Source organism: Podarcis vaucheri (genome assembly GCF_965113315.1).
Source record: "Podarcis vaucheri genome assembly, chromosome: 2".
In the NCBI taxonomy this organism is placed as follows: Eukaryota; Metazoa; Chordata; class Lepidosauria; order Squamata; family Lacertidae; genus Podarcis; species Podarcis vaucheri.
The window spans coordinates 57,845,528-57,866,199 of NC_138760.1; the positions used below are offsets into that span (position 1 = coordinate 57,845,528).

At 42.0% G+C, this 20,672-nt stretch overlaps 1 protein-coding gene across 5 annotated transcripts in view; it reads left to right on the plus strand.

Annotated features, from left to right (window-relative positions):
• The window catches only part of JAKMIP2 (janus kinase and microtubule interacting protein 2), a 98,008-nt gene that overhangs the window by 58,000 nt on the left and 19,336 nt on the right, over window positions 1-20,672 (plus strand). For 4 of the 5 annotated variants that reach the window (XM_082213464.1, XM_082213462.1, XM_082213463.1 and 1 more), the window contains exons 3-9: window positions 6,334-6,831; window positions 13,011-13,220; window positions 14,392-14,490; window positions 15,107-15,253; window positions 16,738-16,878; window positions 17,733-17,789; window positions 19,436-19,555. In XM_082213464.1, coding sequence (XP_082069590.1) covers window positions 6,334-6,831; window positions 13,011-13,220; window positions 14,392-14,490; window positions 15,107-15,253; window positions 16,738-16,878; window positions 17,733-17,789; window positions 19,436-19,555 — 1,272 coding nt within the window. Of the gene's footprint in view, window positions 1-3,002; window positions 3,621-6,333; window positions 6,832-13,010; window positions 13,221-14,391; window positions 14,491-15,106; window positions 15,254-16,737; window positions 16,879-17,732; window positions 17,790-19,435; window positions 19,556-20,672 lie in introns of those variants that run through there. The other variant, XM_082213466.1, reaches the window with a different exon arrangement.

Consider the following 20,672-nt stretch of genomic DNA (forward strand, 5'->3'; position numbering starts at 1 on the left):
GAAAATTTCCTCTCCCTTTCTCTCTCTGCCCAGAGAACTGTAATCGACATCAGTGACCCAGACTCTTTGATTCTTTTGCCAATAAGCATCGCCTTGGGCAAAACAAATCTAGGCTGCCACTGGATTCCATAATTAAGCAGTACCATTTTAACTTCCATGAAGTCTTTCATCACGAAGACCTTTCTGGGCTGTCCATAGATCAAGGCTACCATTAACCTCGGAGGACAATCAACTGTGTCTGTCGAAATCCAGCTTATTTCATTGTAGAATGATTGGGGTGAAAGAAAGACTCGGTGCTGCATTAATATCAGACAAGATAGTGTACTCCAGAGTATTTCTCCTTTGGCCCTCCAGTGAGAGTCAGTCATTAATTTGCAGCCCATTTTAGCAACAAAATAATAATTTTGAATGAGAGGAGAGCTGTAACCCTACGCCCCCCAAAAATATGTGCAGAAGCTCCAGTCATGTCAGTGGGACTTACCTATGTGTAACTGAGTGGAAATTGAGCTTTTGTTTCCAATTCATCATGTGCTGCACTCTATTTTTACAATCTTGAAAGACAGCTTGTGTTGGGTTACCCCCCCTTTCCTTGGCACAAATCCTGTAGCACTCAGGGAAAAATTAGCTGCTCAGTTCACTTAAGAAGCGTAGGCTAGTTGCCAGAGGCCTGGAAGATGTAGCGTGAGGAGGAGGTTGTCCTGACAATTGCCACTTCATTCCAACCCTACAGTCATCTGCATCTCTTGGTTGGTTGCAGCTTTTTGGAATGTGCTATTAACAAGAGAGAGACAAAGGGACCCACGTCATATATCGAGAATGGGTGGGGCAGCCAGATTTTAAGAGCGGCGAGAAGATACATGGTGTTCGTTGCAGTTTTTCTTGTAATTTTTCCTTCTTGTAATAATGAGAGATATTCCTGAGTCATAATCTTATGTGCTATAAAACAGAGGATGGGTAAGAGGCCCTTTCCTTAAATGGTACTCTTGTGTTCTACAAAGGGGTCCCATAGCAAATACCTGAAGGATCAGCAAGATTGTCCCAACAGCAGAAAAGTGTCGTCTACTGTACATTGCTGTTGGTATCATCATCACAATTTTAGAAACACAGTTTGAACACAGGTGAATTCCAGAAGTCTAGGTGGGACAGATGAAAAGAGGCGCATAAAAATAAATCCAATAAGTATTGGATAACTTTAAGACACGGGTCTGCAACCTGCGGCTCCGGAGCCGCATGTGGCTCTTTTACACCTTTGCCGCGGCTCCGGGGCGGATACTAGCGAGGTGAGCAGGTGCATTGTGCGCCCCAACACTCCCCACTGTGGCGGGCGCTGTACTGGCTGTGACGTCGCATGGGGACAGTGCGTGAGTTAGTCACGCACCGTCCCGATGTCACCTTCCTGCCCGCCCGCCCGCTACATTGTAAGGGGCATGTACACTGGTCACTGGATTGAAAGGGGGCATGTACGCTGGTCACTGTTTTGAAGGGGAGTGAAGAACACACACACACACAAAGGTAACTTGTTAATTTAACGTTTATTTCTATGAGGAGGAGTAATTCTGAGGGGTCAAACAAAGAAATAATTTTTAAAAAGTGACAAAAAAGTTATTTTTATAATGACGAGTTTTGCGGCTCCCATTTGTTTTTTCTTCGGAAACGAGTCCAAGTGGCTCTTTTTGTCTTAAAGGTTGCAGACCCCTGCTTTAAGAGAAGCAAATTAAGCCATTATTTTTGGCACATTTTTATCTAACTCGCCAAGGAGTTCAAGATGGCATTCAAAGGAGATTCTTCATTTTATTCTAACAACTGTGTGAGGCAAGTAAGGCTGAGATGAGGTGACTATCCCAAGATGTATTGAGGCAAAAAAAAGCATTCCCCCCCTTCTTTATTTTATTCCTTCGTCCATGGTTATGGAATATATTTTAAACCAGATAAATGCTAAGGAGAGGGAAAGTTTCCAAAGAGCAATTTGGGTTCAGTATAGGTTACCAAAGTCTTCACATCAGAACTAAAACTGATCAGTGCTCTTCCTAAGGCAAGAGCTATTTTCATATCGCTTTTGGAGACAGCTAACTACAGTAAAACATGTCCCCAGAATCACCCTACAGCAATTATTCCAAACTGAAGTCTTCTTTCAATGTCATGGGGAAAATTCACATGGTAACCTCTATGCATATGCACTTGGAATACAGAGCAGGACCCCAGTGACTTCCCCCATGTACCTACCAGCCCTGCATGGGGACAGGTGTGTGTGGAGACTTTCTAACCAATAAGGAACCCTGATCATCCTTACATGCATACGGTGAACATGAAAAGTTGTTCATCCTGGCATGTGCAAACTGGAAGCTGCATAGCCACTGGGGCTTGGGGTGGCATGTATGGTACTTTTCAATGGTCTAAGCATATGCCATATCCATTGAGGCTAGTGTGTGAACTGTCCTAAATAGAGCAAGCCCAACTGCAGTGGAGGGAGCATGTGAGTGAAAGTCTGCTTATGCATATGCAATTATTCCAAATTGTACATGTGTGTGTGCCATGTGTATGCGTGCGCATGTGTATGTGAACAGGTGTGTGCTGAATCTATGTATGGTGGGTGCTGTTTGTGTGTAACTTCTGGCCTCACCTGTTCTGGCCACACCCACTTTTGTTTCTCTCTGCCCACTGCCAGTATGTGGTCCAAGGAGGTTGGATGCAATGAGGCCCTCGGAATGAAAAAAGATTCTCCACGCCTGGTGAGGTGGGCTGAGTTTTGGACTTCACCCAAGGAGACCTGAGTTCAGTTCCCAACTGAGCCACAAAACTCACGATGTGGACTTGGGATAGTCACCTCATCTCAGCCTTACTTGCCTCACAGAGTTGTTGGCAGAGCACAGATAGTCCCTTTTTCCCCTCCACAGAAAAAGTCCACAAGTGCAGTTTCTGACAAGGCTTCATCGCTGCAAGCCTATTACAATATTATATTGATTTTTCCTTGGTGTTATCAGTGAGTGGGCCTCCCTGTTGGTTTTAAATATTTCCTTGCTTGCCCTTAAATTGTATTTCACTATATTTGTTGAAAAAGAAATACTCAAAGGAAAGCCTTATTTATTGAACAAAAGCCTTTCCCTGGTCATCACTGTGCACTGAACACCCCTCCCCCTGCAAGCTTTAGTATTAAACCAAAATTGTTTCTCTATCCAAGTGTTTTTCCCTCGCTAAATTGCGTTTGTCACTATCAGGCTGCACTTGAAGTCTGCCCTCATGATGATGTTGAAAGCAGCTTACAGTGCAGAAAAGACATTATTGTTGTTGTTTTCTGTCAAGAACCGTGAAATATTTATAGGGGCGAGTGCTGAGATCCATACACGAGCCCTTCTTTAGGCAAAATTCCTATTGAATATTGTTTCTGAAGTAATAAAGATGAAGTGCGGATTTAAGCCACCCATTCAGGTTGCGATGCACAGACTTCAAAAGCTCTGTCAGCAGATTTCAGATGGGCTCAAGGAAATAATCAGTGTTGCGGAAGGGCCAAGCTAGATGTGAGGCTTGTCACGTAGTTAACCCAGGCATGCTTGCTTATTTTAAAAAATAAATAGCTGGTGCAAGACTGGATTTAGGTTTGATAAGGCCCCAAGCTACTGAAGGTAATGGGGCCCTTTATATGTCCAGCTGTCCTTTGTCAACAACAAATGGTCGCTGTTTTTTGTGTTGAATATATGCTATATGGTCATTTATAAACCTAATAGGTATCTAATAGCCATTTGCACATAACAAAATATGTGTTTTTTGCACATGCAGAATGTAGGCACCCTATATATAGAAATGAGAAAACCAGTGATATTTTAGGGAGCAGGCTAGCAGGTGGGGCCCATTGCTTACATCACAGGAGCCTACACAACACAAAACACTTTTGCTGTATGTAGGTTTTATTTTATTTGTTTTTTATCTTATATTTTGGAAATGTACATCCAGGTTTTTTCCCCTTTAATTTATTTGGGGGCGGGGGCAAGAGAGGGAGGCCCTAAGCTATAGCTTGTTTAGCTTATACGTGAATCCGGCACTGAGCTGGTGCATAAGGTGAGGGTGAGCCAGATTGAGACCATGAAAGAAGGCTTAAAATCTCTCATCCTCTTGCCTTCTATTTGCAATGGTAGAAAAGCTCCCTTGGAGACCGGCTGTTTGGTGGCAATGTCATGCATATGGAATGCCCTCCCAGGTGAGAGTCACCTGGCCCTTACCTTGCTATTGTTTTAGAACCAGGCAAATATTTTTTTATTTACACAGTCTTTTAAAGATTGCTAACTTTTACACTATTTTCAAGAATTTGTGAGTTCTGATTTTTACCCTCTTCTGTGTTGTTGTCTTGTTGTTTGTTTCCTGCTATTTTTATTCTTTTGTAGGATTGCTGACTGGCTATATCTATATGCAGGAATGCTGACTGGCATATATATATTTACAGCAAATTTTGTAAATGATCTCTTCAACTTGATTTATGCATCTTTTAAATCGTAGATAGAAGAAACAAAACTAAATTCTCCAGATGACAGAATAATTCAGCAGCAGTAAAACAAATCACATACACACAATAAAGAGAGTTCATGTCCAAGTGTCAGAGGATAGTGCAGGGGGGGGGATATTCGTCAGAAATAACCTGTGTAATGTAAGCCATCTTTTGTGAAGTTACAATCTTTAGATTTGCTTTCTGAAGTCAGGCCTGACACGAGCAGAATCTTCCCTTGCGTACCCTTAGATAGTATTTTGTGAAATTAAGACACAAAGGTTTAATCGTCACCTTGGCTCAAAAGCCATACTTTTCCTTTTCAGAATAAGCTGCATATTCAAAGTAAGACTGATATGCAGGGCTGGATTTAGGTTTGATGAGGCCCTAAGCTACTGAAGGTAATGGGGTCCTTTCTATGTCCGGCTGTCTTTTGTCAACAATGAATTGTCGCTGTTTTTTATGTTGAATATATTCTATATGGTAAATTATGGACCTAATAGGTATCTAAAGCCATTTGCACATAAAATATGTATTTTATCAAAGTAATTGTTGAACTGAAATACAATTACAAAGAAGTATATATTTTATATTATATTTTGGACTACAGGGCAGTCCAAAGTTCCCTTCAATTTGGGGGGGGGGGCAAGAGACTGGGGCCCTAAGCTATAGCTTGTTTAGCTTATACATAAATCTGCTGTTATGAGATACCACCTTCTTCCATCTACAAATCTAGTAAAGTGGCGTGCATCACCAACGATGAATGGAACACAAAACTGTAGGCTGGCCCAAAACCTAACTACCATATGTCAGGAGTGCTCTGATGGTGTTTCCTGCTTGGCAGGGGGGTTGGACTCGATGGCCCTTCTGGTCTCTTCCAACTCTATGATTCTATGATTCTATGATTCTACCAGCCACAGAACACCTTAGTGATCTATTGTTAACCATTTTCTGGTGGCCCATTGAAAAATAGCAAACATTGGATGAATTACAACTCCCAGATAGCTATGCGAATTTGCTTGCAGGTAAAGCACACCATGTCCTTCTCCTCTCCCTCTGTATCTTCACCCTCATGAGCTAGTTTTTAAGCCTGAAATACAGTGTATTGGAACACATACAAAGGAAATGTGTTAGATTTCCCGAATTGTGGATGTTTGGACAAGTTGACCCTTGGGGTCCCTTCCAACTCTATGATAGCAACAGCAACAACAAAAAAAGGTCTTAGAAATTTATCTCTATAATTCCGAATGAATGCAAGACGAGCATCTGAATCAGTGTGCAATTCCCCAAAGGTGGAGATCAGATTAACTCAGGTGTGAATTGCTTGGGACTCAGGGTTCACACTTCGGTTAAGGTTTGGTTGGAAACTTGCTGCTCAGGACTTTAGCTACATTAGTAAACAAGCTTTTGGTCTCACTCTTGGAAGAAAAAGAAGCCATTTGGAATTGTGTGACAACTGCAAATTCTGTGAACATTTTTAAGACTTACATCACCATTATCAACTTTTAGGCCACAAGCAAAGACAGGCCACAAGCAAAGACAGACCCCAGCATTTGATTTTTAACTAAGATCATATGGTATGATCATACTTCAGCCTACTGCTGTGTCCACCCTTTTAGTAAGGAAGGCTAGGATTCAGCCTTTTTATCAAATTGCAGGAGGAGTATTTGTACTAAGGAAGGTTGTTTAATTCTTTTGCTGTTGCTTCAAACTTCTGTGTTGGTATACTTTTTTATAATTGCCATCTGCTTTGAAACATTTTATGTAGCAACAAATGTAATGGATAGTCATTGTCATCATTATTAATTGTTTCATTACATCTATTTTTCTCTCTCCCTTGCTTTATTGTCTTCCTGTAGGTAAGCAGACTCGAAAGGGAGAAAACCCAAGAAACGAAGCGGATCCGGGAGCTGGAGCAGCGCAAGCAGACAGTGCAGATCACTGAACTGAAAGCAAAGCTCCACGAGGAGAAGATGAAAGAGCTGCAGGCCGTGCGGGAGAATCTCATCAAGCAGCACGAGCAAGAAATGGCTCGGACAATGAAAATCAGAGACAGTGAAATCCAGAGGCTCAAGTCAGCCCTGTACGCGTTGCGGGAAGGGAGCAGCGACAAAGTACGGACAGCACTGACCATTGAGGCTCGCGAAGAGGCCAGGAAACAATTTGACTCTGAGCGCCTTAAGCTTTTGCAGGAAATTACCGAACTCAAGTCTGCCAAAAAGCAGGTGGACGAAGCCCTGAACAACATGATCCAGGCGGATAAGATCAAAGCGGGGGATCTTCGGAGTGAGCACCAATCCCACCAGGAAGCAATCTCGAAGATCAAATGGGAGAGCGAGAGGGATATCCGCAGACTGGTTAGTAACCTTATCTGGATGTGAAGCCGCTTAACAGGGCTCAGAAGTACATAGAGTGGTACCTTGCTTCTCAAACTTAATTCGTTCCAGAAGTCTCTTCCCAAACCAAAGTGTTCCAAAACCAAGGTGCGCTTTCCCATAGAAAGTAATGCAAAATGGATTAATCCGTCCCAGACTTTTAAAAACAACACCTAAAACAGCAATTTAACATGAATTTTACTATCTAATGAGACGATTGATCCATAAAATCAAAGCAATAAACAATGTACTGCAGTCACACAATCAGTCAGTCAGTAGCTGAACTGGGTTCCACACAGTCACACAAAAAAAAGAGCTGCAAAAACACAAAATAAATAGCAAAAATAGACCTCAGCGTAACACTCAAAATGGAAGTGTGGCACTCAAATCGGGAGCGTAACACTCAAAACGGAGCACATTTGGCTTCCCAAAACAGTTCACAAACCGGAAGACTTACTTCCGGGTTTGCAGTGTTTGGGTTCCAAGTTGTTTGAGTACCAAGGCATTTGAAAACCAAGGTACCACTATACTGATTTTGTGCGGTTGTCACAACTCTTATGTGGCACCTGCAATGACAAAAGAAAGGTTACAGGGGCAGGAATGAATTGGCTGCCGAAACAGGGCAGTGTAGCTCGAGATGCCCCCATCCTCTCCCCCCCACACAACACACGGATCAAATTCACTGTGGGAACATTGCATCCCCTTCTGAGTGTTATCGAGACTGATATATAAAATCAGTGAGCATAACTTACATAATAGTAGTTAGTCTCCCTCGTTGTTATTAGGGCATGTGAACAACGCATGCAAGCAGCCCTCTTTGACTCCGTGTGATTGTGTGCATGGGTACGCAGCTGCCAAGAAAAAAAAATATTTCTGTGAACTTGGGGTGGAGGCCCAAAGCCGTTTCTTTCAGCACAGCCCCTAGGGTGGGGTGGGGGGAATAAGCCAAAACGGTACAAATGGCAATGTATTCCATGTACCCCTTCCCTAGGCAAGCCATCTCTTCTGATAGGAAAATCTGTATGACTTTTTTGCTTTGAAAATCCACTTCTTGGGGGGGAATACATTTAAAGCAGGGGTAGGAAATATCCATCCCATGATACGAAGACTGTTCACGTCTCTATCTAGCCCGTCAGACAGTCGCCCCTTCTCCCCAGGCCATAGCCCTCTTCCATGCTCTCTTTGGGTGCTTTTTGCCTTGCTGGGTTGTGTCCTTGAACTGTAATAAAGCCACTTGCTTGCCTGTAAGGAGGATGGAGTGGGCTGTGTGTACAGAAAACGATGGCTTTTGCATGGCTGGAATGTAGACTTCCGTACAAAGTTAAAAGTGCAATCCTTCGTCCTATCCACTTTTCCCTGTGTCCTCGTCACTTTCAACTTGCATGTGGCCCCTGGAAGATTGTTCCTTACCCCTGATTTAAAAGATGCCATTGGGTGCCCTCCATATAGACCTGCACATGGTTCCCTGCCAGTTTTCAGCAAACAAGCCAAATTGTGCCACTGTACATAATCTCTCTTTCTCTTTCTCTTTCTCTTTCTCTTTCTCTTTCTCTTTCTCTTTCTCTTTCTCTTGATGTATCCCTCATTTTCACATTGTTCCTGTAATTGTCTTTGCCTGCTTGCAAAGGTCAGCAGACAAGCAGTGAAGTAGATTTACCCATGAAAGTAGGCGCACCAGCCTGCTATTTGAAATGGAAGCACAGGAACTCGATTTGCAATTGTGTTTGTTTGCCCACAGGTGGGGGTGCAGCTTGCCACTACTGCGATTCCCAAGGAGCACAATGTTCTAGGGCTGAGGTGAAATGGGGGTGAAGTGTTCTGTGTACATTTCCACCCTTGGTGAATGCATTATTCCTTTATATGTCATTAGGAGGTTCTTTTACACCCCTTGGTGAAAGGGTCTAACACTTTGCTCAGTAGGATAGCAGGTTAAAGAGGAGATGTGAATCCCAGTGAAAGTGTTTCATGGCAGGCAAATGACACCTTCTGTCGCATGTGACATTCACACTGCGTCACTTAACTGAGATGTGCATTTGAATTGATATTCTGATACAACATGCATGCCCATGATTCGAGTTGGATTGTAGCAAAAATGCACTGCCAGTGAGCAGTGGAACTGATAGTACAGTATGACACAACCAGGAGGACAACAGGGATGCTTTCTGTCCTCAGTGATGTCATCATATAACAAATTTGACTGGATATGTGCCACTGTGACATCACCAAATTCCGTATGTGATCCCTGATTAATCACTGGGGGAAAGCCCTTCAAATAATAATAATAATAATAATAATAATAATAATAACAACAATAACAACAACAACAACAACAATAACAGACTCCAAAGCAGTAACAAATGGGAAACAATGGCTACAAACAAATGTTGAAAACTGTGTTAAAGAGTGGAAGGTAAAGTATCAACTGCAGAAGTGCCTTTAATTGATTGTTGCTATTTAAGAAAGTATTTTCCTCTTCCTTGGCCTCCAAGCTTAAAGAGGATCAACTTGCTTCTCACTGCTAGTCTTGTAAAATGTGCACAGAGTCCTACACAGAACAATACATATAAAGGGACATGAGTATACCTTTCAAAATCATATATATATTAAGTAAAGCAGGAAGACACCTAGTGGCAAGCAGAAGTCTAGAGAGAAATAACAAAGCCAATCTCTCTCTCTCTCTCTCTCTCTCTCTCTCTCTCTCTCTCTGTGTGTGTGTGTGTGTGTGTGTGTACAAACACTGCTGAGTGTATACAGAGAGGGAGTGTTGGATTCAGTCCACAGCACTGAATTTGTCTGGATGACTAGCCCAGAATACAAACTTTTTGGGAGCCACATACAAAGCCAGACCCTTGTGTCATGCATATTGGCTTAAAAGCGCATTTCACCAGACTGGCAGCTCTGTAAACAAGATCAGACCCTGCCTCACAGACTTTGCTTTGCTTTTAGGAAAGCAACTCCTGTTAAGGATTCTGCAATCACAAGATATTGCAGGCTCTGGAAGTGGCTTTGAGTTATGTGTGGAAAATTCTCCAGAGTCTATTTTGTGTGAATGCTTGCACATAGACACCCCAAATTAATCATTTTCTTCCGCTGAGCATTTATTATTCTTATTTCTGTTATCTAGTTCATACAAAATCGTGACATTTTCAAGGCTCACATTGAGAGGTCTCAGTCAAAATCAGTCTTCCCCAGTGTGGTTTCTCCCTGGTATTTTGCACTACAACTTCCAACATCGTGGTCTAAATTCTGGTTAACAGTTTCACTGCTAGGGAAAAGCTAATACCAAAAGTAGCCAACATGATGCCTTCTAGGTGTTGCTCGATATCAACTCCCATCCGCTTTAGCCAACATGGCTGATGGTCAGGGAGGATGGGAATTATAGTCCAATAACTTCACATTGTAATGACCAGGCCTTCTTGGTAGTGGCACCCGCCCTGTGGAACACCCGCCCACCAGATGTTAAGGAAATAAACAACTATAGTATCTGACTTTTAGAAGACATCTGAAAGCAGCCCTGTTTAGGGAAGCTTTTAATGTTTGATCTTTTATCATGTTTTTAGTATTCTGTTGGGAGCTGCCCAGAGTGGCTAGGGAAACCCAGCCAGATGGGTGGAGTATAAATAATAAATGGTGGTGGTGGTGATGATGATGACACAGAGTAAATTGAACATGACATTGCAGAGAGGAATGGGAGATCTGAGTGTTGAGGGTCTATCGTTTGTTTGTGGCTTTTTTCCTTTGTTTAGTTTACTGGATAGCACTGTGTTGTTGTTTTGCAGTACAATATACAGTCCCACACTTAGCTGGGGAAATTGACTTTAGTTGATAAATGCTAGCCAGACATTAATCTGAGTCACCTTCTTGTTCTAAAATTGTTCTATACTCATCTTACATAAGCAAACATTTGTATGACTTTGCAAAATGAAAAGCTGCTCAGTATCTACTGATCTTATGGACTGCAAAAACTAAACATTTTACGTATAGTTCAACAACCAGTACTGCAGTTAGGACTACTGACATTTTTTATGGACAGCTGCTTCATTTTTATAGAGTTGCATGCAGAAAATCAGGTTTCCCTGTGACTGCATTCCCATACAGGCAAAAGAGCTGACTGACTTCTGGATATCAAGCTTATATTAAAGACACAGAGCCTTTGCCATAAAACTGTGGGCAGGTCTATGCTATGCATTTAAACCACATCCAACACACATTTAAAGTACATGAATCTCCCCAAAGAATCCTAGAAGCTGCACTCGTTGTTGTCGTCGTCGTCCTCACAAAAAAACCTACAATTCCCAGCATGGTTAAACTACAGTTCCCAAGATTCTTTGGGGAAAGTCATGTGCTTTAAATGTGTGTTGGGTGGGCTTTAAAAGTATGGTGTAGATCTGCTCTAATTAACCTACATCGTCCAGAGTAACATACGTAGAAGTTAGCAAAATGTGCTATGTCCAAGTCAAAGGTATGCCTTTAGCACACAATCTTAAATGGATAGAGTGAATGGGGTGCACCTCAAAATATAAGATCTTACAGGTGCCCTCTAGGTGTTCTTCCCTGCCCTGTGACAGCTGCTTGCTCGCAAGTACCGTAGTTTGCACATGGCTGTGAGAATGCTTAAAAGAACCAATCATATGTTTATTACAGATTTGGCACAGCAAAAACACACTTTCTTGATTTTGTAGGAAATAACTACTTTATAAGGTCATTTAAGCAGTCTCCCCACCATACAAGAACTCCCTACAGAAGAATATCTAAAGGACACAACAACCTTTCCGCAGAGTAGTGCCAGCCAATACAAATTGAGTGAAAACTTCTCGATCCTAACTGCAGACTTGGTTTAGATGCTCTAAAACCCTCAGTGCAAAACCTCCCAGAAAGTAGCATAAGATCATGTGCAGCAATGATCTGGTGTTGCTTGGTGTTGCTTCCTAGTAGTGATTGGTGTAGGTGCAGTAATAACCCCCACCCCTTTATGACTGGCTACTGGGAAGCACCACCTCCCAATGTGGTCAGATTGGCTCAGACACTACTTCCACTATACAGCTGCCTCCATGGACCTTTCCACCTGGAAAACTTTAGATGTAGGGTCTTTGAACCAGCCCATATTTATCACCCCATACTGACTCAGCATGTTTTTCACCTGACAACCACATGGTAAATAGGGCAGCTGTGAGCTGGCTTTTGGGGACATGCTGATCTGTCCATCACAATTAAACATTGCAAGTTGTCTCATTTTGGGATAGTATCAGAATGTGGATTGAACTCAGATACAGAAAGAAATAAAGAAGAAAAAATCATGAGGCCAAAATAATTCAGTTAGGGTAGTTCCACCCAGGGCCGGATTTAGGTTTGATGAGGCCCTAAGCTACTGAAGGTAATGGGGCCCTTTATATGTCCAGCTGTCCTTTGTCAACAACAAATTGTCACTGTTTTGTGTTGAATATATGCTATATGGTAATTTATGGACCTAAATATGGACCTAAAGCAATTTGCAGACAACAAAATATGTATTTTATCAAAGTAATTGTTGAACTGAAATACAATTAAGAAGAAAGATATTAATAGTGAAATAATTATTAAGTTCTAACTTTAAAGAATTCCTTTAAATTTGGGGGTGCAAGAGAGTGGGGCCCTAAGCTATAGCTTGTTTAGCTTATACATAATTCCGGCACGGGTTACACCACATAGCTGCTACATAACAAAATGTTGTGTGCCCACCAAATAAAATATTTTATTAGCTCTGTAGCATCTATATGTCCCTTTTCCACATCCTGTTTTCAGCCTTGGCTTGTGAAGAGTTGCAATCTATTTTTCCTTTGGCTTTTTCACATGCCATGACATAACAGTCAAAAATCTGACAGGTGTATCTTTTCTAAACATCCAGACACAGATATGGGGATTCTTTGCCTTTTGGATTTATGCCTGCTGTACAGCTGTATAATCATTCCTTGACCATAAAAAGTTGCCGGCCATAACAGTAGGGGGTGGAGAGAGTAAAACAATTGACTGAAAAGTTTCTGTTCATAGATTGAAAGGCCTGTTTGAATGTAAACAAGTAGAGCTTCTGTATTCTGTAAACTGCCTTCATGAATGTGTAGAAAGTACGTTGGCTCACTGCTCTGGCTTGTGGAATAACACTGTCCTCCCATGTCTTAATTCAGATGGATGAGATCAAAGCAAAAGACAGAACCATCTTCTCCTTGGAGAAAGAGCTGGAGACCCTGACTGGATATGTTCAGAAGCTTCAACTGCAGAAGGAGGCTTTGGACGAACAGCTCTTCTTAGTAAAGGAGGCCGAATGTAACATGAGCAGTCCCAAAAGAGAGATCCCAGGCAGAGCAGGAGATGGCTCTGAACACTGCAGCAGTCCTGTAAGAAAGGGGAACATTTGGGCTTTGACTGGATGCACTTTGCCCACTTATTGCATCATTTCCACGAGGAAGCATCCATTTGTGGTGCATGAAACGTGCCCTCTTGTGGCTGGCGTAAGACTGCCCTTCAATTCGCTCAATTTAGCACAATTTGCAAAAATGGTTATGGAAGTTAAAGCTTAGCATTTTTGTAGTACATGGAAGTGTTCAAATTTAAAATAATCTGTTCAACAGTTCTGTAAAGTGGGGGTGTCGAAGCTGAGAGATAGTGGCCTACCTACGCCCATTGCATTCATGGCCGATTCAGGAGAGACCCATGCATACTATGCAACAATTATTTCATTGTTTGAATGCTTTATTTTATGTGAAATCATAAATGAATTGAATCCCAGAGGGTGAGAGACATGGTTTCAGGGTGGGGGGGGCCTAAATGTTTTGTCTTCTTTGGGTTAAGGTTACCAGATTTTTTTCAATGAATCCAGGGACACTTTTCAACTTCCTACCAAATAGGTGGATTTTGTCAGGGGACTGATATGTAAATCTGGGGGCTGTCCCTGGGAAACGGGGAGATCTGGTAACCTTACCTTGGGATCCATCATTTCTGCCAAAGAACCTTGGGCTAGTCACACTTCTCTGAAGTCTCTCAGCCCCACTCACCTCACAGAGTGTTTGTTGTGGGGGAGGAAGGGAAAGGAGAATGCTAGCCGCTTTGAGACTCCTTCGGGTAGTGATAAAGTGGGATATCAAATCCAAACTTCCCTACACAGTCCAGCTGGTAACCAAGCAGCTCTTGCAGTTCATTTATCCAGCAAATGTACAGAACCTGGCATTTCGGATCAGCTCAGTTTCTGAGCAACCATCAAAGGCAGCCCCACATAGAGCACATTACAGTTGCCCAACCTAAACCATGGGTATGCAGTAGAATAGACTTACCAGGTCCAGTAGCATTAGACAGACTAAGGTGGTCGCCTCAGGCAGCTGAACTTTGGTGTCACGAAAAGGTAGCAAGTTGTTATTTATTTCATTTGCCATGTGGGGTTCAGGGGAAAGGTGCCTGTGGGATTTCCTTCCTCAGATGCCAAAATAACTTGTCTGGCCTTGGGCACTGCACTGACAGCAGTTTGCCTATATGCAGCTGTTGTATTAAATGATTTAAACATTTCCTTTGCAGGACCTACGCAGAAACCAGAAGAGGATGGCAGAGCTCAATGCTACCATACGGAAACTTGAGGACAGGAACACACTGCTGGTGGATGAGCGGAATGAACTGGTGGGTGTTTTTAGCAGTTTTTTCAGCAGGGGTGCTTGAAAGCTGTATCAAAAAGAACAAAAGGACCTAAAAGGGGCCATGACTTATTATTTTGTTTATTAAATTTCTACGCCACCCTTCATCCCAGGGTCAAAGGGCGGGTTACAGCATAAACCAAATGGATGATTTACATGGCTCCTCATCACTTTTGGATGGAAGGAATAAGCAACACATGAGTAGGAAAAACAGAGGGCAAACACAAGCACATTCCCTAAAGAGGTGGGGAAGATCTCTCCTCCTAGATTTACTCCAGTGGCAGCCAATGCAGTTCCCTGCAGATGTTGTTGGACTCCAACTCCCATCATCCCTGACTATTGGCCAAGCTGGCTGGGGACTGATGGGAGTTAGTGTCCAACAACATCTGGAGGACCAGAGGTTCCCCATTCTCTTTCAAAGCACCTGTAGTGCTCTAATCTCCCACCCTACCCCCACAAAAAACCCTCTGCCTTCAGCTTTAATGAAAGTTAGAATTACCATGTTATCATTCCTTTCCTTGCACAGTAGACACCAGCAATGAGAAACTAAATGAAGAAATGAAGAAAGGGGTTTCTCTTATGAGTTATTATTGTTGTTACAGTTGAAACGTGTTCGGGAAGCTGAAAAACAATGCAAACCTCTTCTGGAAAGAAATAAGTGCCTCTCCAAGAGAAATGATGAACTCATGCAGTCGTTGCAGCGCATGGAGGAGAAGCTCAAAGCAATCGCTAAGGAGAATTTAGAAATGGTTTGTACTGAGTGTTCAGAACATATTTTTTTTCTACTTGTGCATCGTAATATTGGCAAGTTTTTGCCCATAAGTTTTCTTTGCAGTGAATTTCTGGGATTTAACCGCAAAAGGCAAAGCTGACACTTGATCTCGTTAGTTGATGAAGGCTTTTCCTTCTTCAAAACTGAGTGTGAAGATTTCAGAAACTTGAAACAGGGAAATTATCAGTAGCTAAAAACCAGTCAGTTTCATGCTGATCTTTGTAGCTATGACATTGTGACATTTGACACATCCAAATTGAACATCCTGGTGCATACAAACTGAACACAGCAACCTGCATGCCTAAACTTCTTGCATTTCACAGACTTAAGAAGTTTATTCTGGCATAAGCTTTTCATGGACTACAGTCCAGTTCATCAGATACATGGTCATAAAGACCAATGCAAACTTTGTGCAAGCAAATCAGGATTAATACTCATTAAGTAGGTTGCATAGAGCAGCATCCATGCATGCAAATTTACATGAGAGCCTCCCAATTCTCACTTAAACTATGCTTGCGTTTGTACACATGAACATCCAGCACACCACACACACACCAAGATTCCCTTTGTGAAGTGGTGAGGGGGGGGGGTTCTTTCCCTTGAACCACACCCCACAGAAGAGATGTTTGAACCATTCCCAAGAAAGCTGCCTCCGTTTGCTTCCCTTGAAACTTCTCCTGAAGTTTCTTTGTGTCAAGAGTAATTGACAAGCAAGAGCATTGTAAAAAGAACAAGGAATAATTTACACAGATATGTTTCAAATCATTTCCCAACCTGCTCTCCGCTGCACTTTTCTCTTTTGAAAAAACAAAAACTTTGTAAGCCTATATCAAAAGATATGTTCAGTGATTCCTAGTCTGCAAGTAAATGGGTCGGGATTCATTTTAATGATTTTATGCAACAGAACTGGATGTCTAATTCTCCATGAAGTAAAGTTGCAAACATAAGCTGCTTTTAGCATAAATTAATTTTAAGCAACAAATAAAATCCTAAGCATTTATATTCAGAAGTCCTACTGATTTTAGGGACTTACTTCCAAATAAGTGTGTTCAAGTTCTCAGCCCAAATCACAGAATCTAACATTCATACTATAGTGCAGGACTTTCAGCTCTAGCAAGGTTTTGTTCAGTTTTCTAAATAAGAGAGTATATCAGCCATACCCTCAAGACCATAGCAAGAGAACACTTCTTCTTTTTTTAGAAACTATTTATGTCTACCTAGAAATACACAAAGTGGAAAAACTGCAGCCTAACTCCCTGGCATCCATAATGGTTTCACACTTAAGGCAGGAGGCAACAAAACAAAACAAAATACTAAAAATAGCCGTGTCAATTTGGATGTCAGATTGTAGACACCTGGCAGAAAATGTTGCTGAAGCAGAAAATGTTGTTTAAAAGAAATTTAAAAGAAATTACTTGTTTTTAATAGTCAGGGGTTGCTTTTGTTTTGTTTGCTACACAGAAAGAAAAAATGACATCACATCCTCCTCTGAAGAAATTAAAATCTCTCAATGACCTGGATCAAGCTAATGAAGAGCAAGAGACTGAATTTTTGAAGCTTCAGGTTATAGAACAACAGAACATAATTGATGAATTGACACGGGTAGGTTGACACTTCTGCAAGACATTAGAAGTAGAGGAGTAGCTCCTGAAAGCTATCATTATGAAAAAGCAAGATGGCCTATAATTGTGAAAGCATTTCTCATATCCTGAAGTCAGGAGCAAGGCTCCCAGACCACATAGGATCAGACATAGCAATCCTTTAATAATAATAATAATAATAATAATAATAATAATAATAATACAAATGACAATATTTTTATTTGCAAATTTAACAAAGAAAAGAAATTATAGACAATAAAAAGAAATAATATATGAATAATATATTAGCAAAATAATAATAATAATAATAATAATAATAATAATAATAATAATAGCAAAAACAACCATCAGTTCACTTTATGGATACAATGACCATCAGTTACTGCATCAAAAGTTAAACATTAACTTAAGCCCGCCAGATATCCAAATAGATATCAACACAACATTGGCATTTATATGGCATGAATTAGTCTCCTACTGTTACGGGTTGTGTATGGATTTCACCTTGATTTCCGTTCATGAGTGGGTGCCCTGTTGGCTGGATGGTGGTGCAGTCTGCTGCAAACTGAACCCACCACGGGCAGAATAATCATGAGGATTGGTTTTTAATTCAGGGATGCAGAAAACTTTCCAGATTTTGCTGGACTCCATCTTACACTAGTCCCAGCCAGCAAGACCAATGGTTAGAGATGACAGGGGTGGCTGACCTTTTTCAACTCATGACCTTCATTTCCTCAAGATCCCACCTTCCATTGGGTGAGGGCCAGAGACTTCTCAATGTGGGGAATATATTTGATGCCTGAGTGTGAGCCTGCCCTACCCTGGCACTCACTGTTCCTTGCTCTTCTTCTATAGGATAGAGAGAAACTTATTCGTCGCAGGAAGCATAAAAGAAGTTCCAAGCCAATCAAGGTAAGCGAAGCATAGAAATGTTTTGGACAAACAGGCTGTGCTGTGTTTCATTATTGCAGAGCCCAATGTCGTGAGTCGCAGGCATTTTGGTGAGAAAGGCACTAGGCCTCGCAGACTTGGTTTTGCCAATAGAGGCAATGAATTTGCACAAATAGCAGCAAATCCAGGATGCGTTTGCCAGGGGTGGAGCATGTGGAGCCAAGAAGAAAAAGAAGTGAAAAAAGCAGAGATTTGTGAACCTGCACGTTGAGCTCAGTACACTCCTGGACCTCATCTCCCGAGAGAGAGAGGAGCTGCAAATCTTCTGCCAGTTGACCATGCATATCCCATATGCTTTCCACCCCTGTGATGTCTTATCCTGTATGTGGGAATAGAAACATTACAATACAAGTGTGCCTTAAATTCTCGTTGATCAGTCTGTCTGCAAAACAATTTCACTTCACTTGGCAAGTTTTAAGTGCTGATGCCAGTACTTTGCTATCCAAACCCACAGATTAAGCAGCCCTGTCATCTTACAGCATGACTCATCTTTCCTTTGATGTTTTCTAATTCAATTAGGAAGTCTGAAGGGACTAAGCTGGGGGGGGGCTGGGTTTAACATGGCTTACTTCATAAAGTAGCAGTTACTTTAGCATTGTTCATGTGCCTTAGCTCCAACTAAGCCTGTAACCAAGCATAGGGACAGGTAACTGAAGCAACCATATATTGCTTCCCTGTTTCACCCACACCCCTTCCTCTTCTGTTTTCCCTGTGTCAGATTTTAGAATGGAGGCTCCTCAGGGCAGGGATCTCAGTTCTTATATCTCTGTAAAGCAGCATGCACAATGATGGAACTATGTAAATACATTGATAACAAATCAGTAGTGGGTGCAACAACAGTGGGTTGTATACAGCAGCGTCCTCCTGATCAAGGAAGGCTCTTTGATCCATCTGTGATTCCTGAATTGCATGGGGCTAGGCGAGAAGACTCTTGTGGTCCCTTCCAACACCACAGTTCTGTGATTTTGTTTGAAGAAAAGCTGGAGGCAAGCGATTTTCACTGATTCCCTCTGTATTCCCCTTTGCCTCCCCAAATCTGTAAAGGAGGTTGGGGGGACTCTCTGGAAATGCGTGGAAGGTGGTGCAACAGGGGGCTGTAAGAGAAAGGGCAGGTGTGTGCAAAAATCACATCTCTCTCGCTTCCCTTCATGAAAGCCTGCACTAGATCAAGCAGCCTTCCCTGCGCAGGGCCCATTGCTAACAACTGAAATCCTGATGCCCCTGTGCACTGATTTCAGTGAGATTTCTCTCACTTGTGCAGCACACTGTGAAGCTATGTCCGCATCAATGACTGCCACTGCTCTGACACTGGGGGGGGGGGAGTGAGAGGAGGAATTCTGGTGTATGCTGTACTTCTAAAACAGAAAAGGGCCCACCAGTGACGCCATGTTGTGCGGACCCCAGTGCAGCAATCGCATCAGCTTGCTGTCTAGATTTTGTGGCTCAGCAGGACAGGATGAAATAGTCGGTGCAGAGCCAGCCAGGCTGCACCCATGTGCCTGAATCAAGAACGTAATGACTGGACTTGTAAGCATGACTGACTATTGCCTGTGGTGATGGAACAATGCTGGCAGTATTTTTTCATGTGAGGTTTTTCCTCCCTTCAGAGGCATATATTGGACACAGTATATGGGGGTGATGATGACTCCATGGACTCAGAAACCTCATCCATGGCTTCATTCAGGACAGACAGAACACCAGCAACTCCAGATGAAGACCTGGATGAAGTAAGATATTTTGCCTCATACTATACACCCTGAAGGGCTAGCAGTGGGGACTTCTGCAGTGGCAACAATTTTTATTTTTATCAGAATTTTAAAAACAGGAAGTCTGGGACATGGCACAAATCTGAGCAAAATGTAGTTCTTTGATAAGTATTTGTTGAATAAACTATGTGAAACAGAGGACTCTCTTGGGACCTATTTAAAATATGCATTTTAAATTGAATTGGAAAGAGCCAAAGCTCAGTGGTAGAGCATCTGCTTTGCAGGCGCAAGGTCCCAGATTCAATTCCCAACATCTCCAAGTTGGGCTGGAATAGACTCCCTGTCTGAAATCCAGGAAAGCTCTTGGCTGTTAGTGTCGCTAATACTGAACCTGATGAACCAATGGTGTGAATCAGCTTAATGCAGCTTCCTGTGTTCCTAAACGAAAGGTAAACCATGGAATGGTTAGCTTCTTGTCAAAGACTACCATGTTGAGAAAAAATGTTGTAAATTTCAGTGAATTTCTTCACGTTTTAAAATGTTTTTCTTGCTAATTCTTTGCCTTGTGTGTCATTTTGTTTTCAGAAAACAAATTCCCAGCTTTTTGAAAGCGTGATAAAATACCTTTTTTCCAGCTGAATAATCCATTCAGCTGAATTGACATGGGCCAAACCACATGTGATGTTTAAAACACATTGAATTCCACAATTATACTTCTGTTTTTTGTTTGTTTGTTTGTTTGTTTGTTTGTGTTTGTTTGTTTGTTTGTTTGTTTGTTTTAAAAGAGGACTAACAGGAAAGTGTGTGTGTGGAGGAGATCAGGATCAGGACTGGGAGGCAAGAGACTTACCTCTTCCCCTGTACCACTTTCCCACTGAAAATCCTCCCCTCCTTGCCACTGCTATTTGCTCCCAAAGCAAGTAATAGCAAAACCAGCAAAACCTCATAGCAGTTGAAGGTGGGACTTTTTCTGCTGGGAAACAGCATGGGAAAGGGGTCACATTTCCTGCCCTACGTTGCAGTCCTGATAGTTTTGCCCCACCTTGGAAATGTTGTGAGTTAAATAGAGAATTCCAGTCAGGGCATTCAGAAATTTGTTTAGCATCATGTGCCATTTGACCAAGTGTTCTAGTATTGC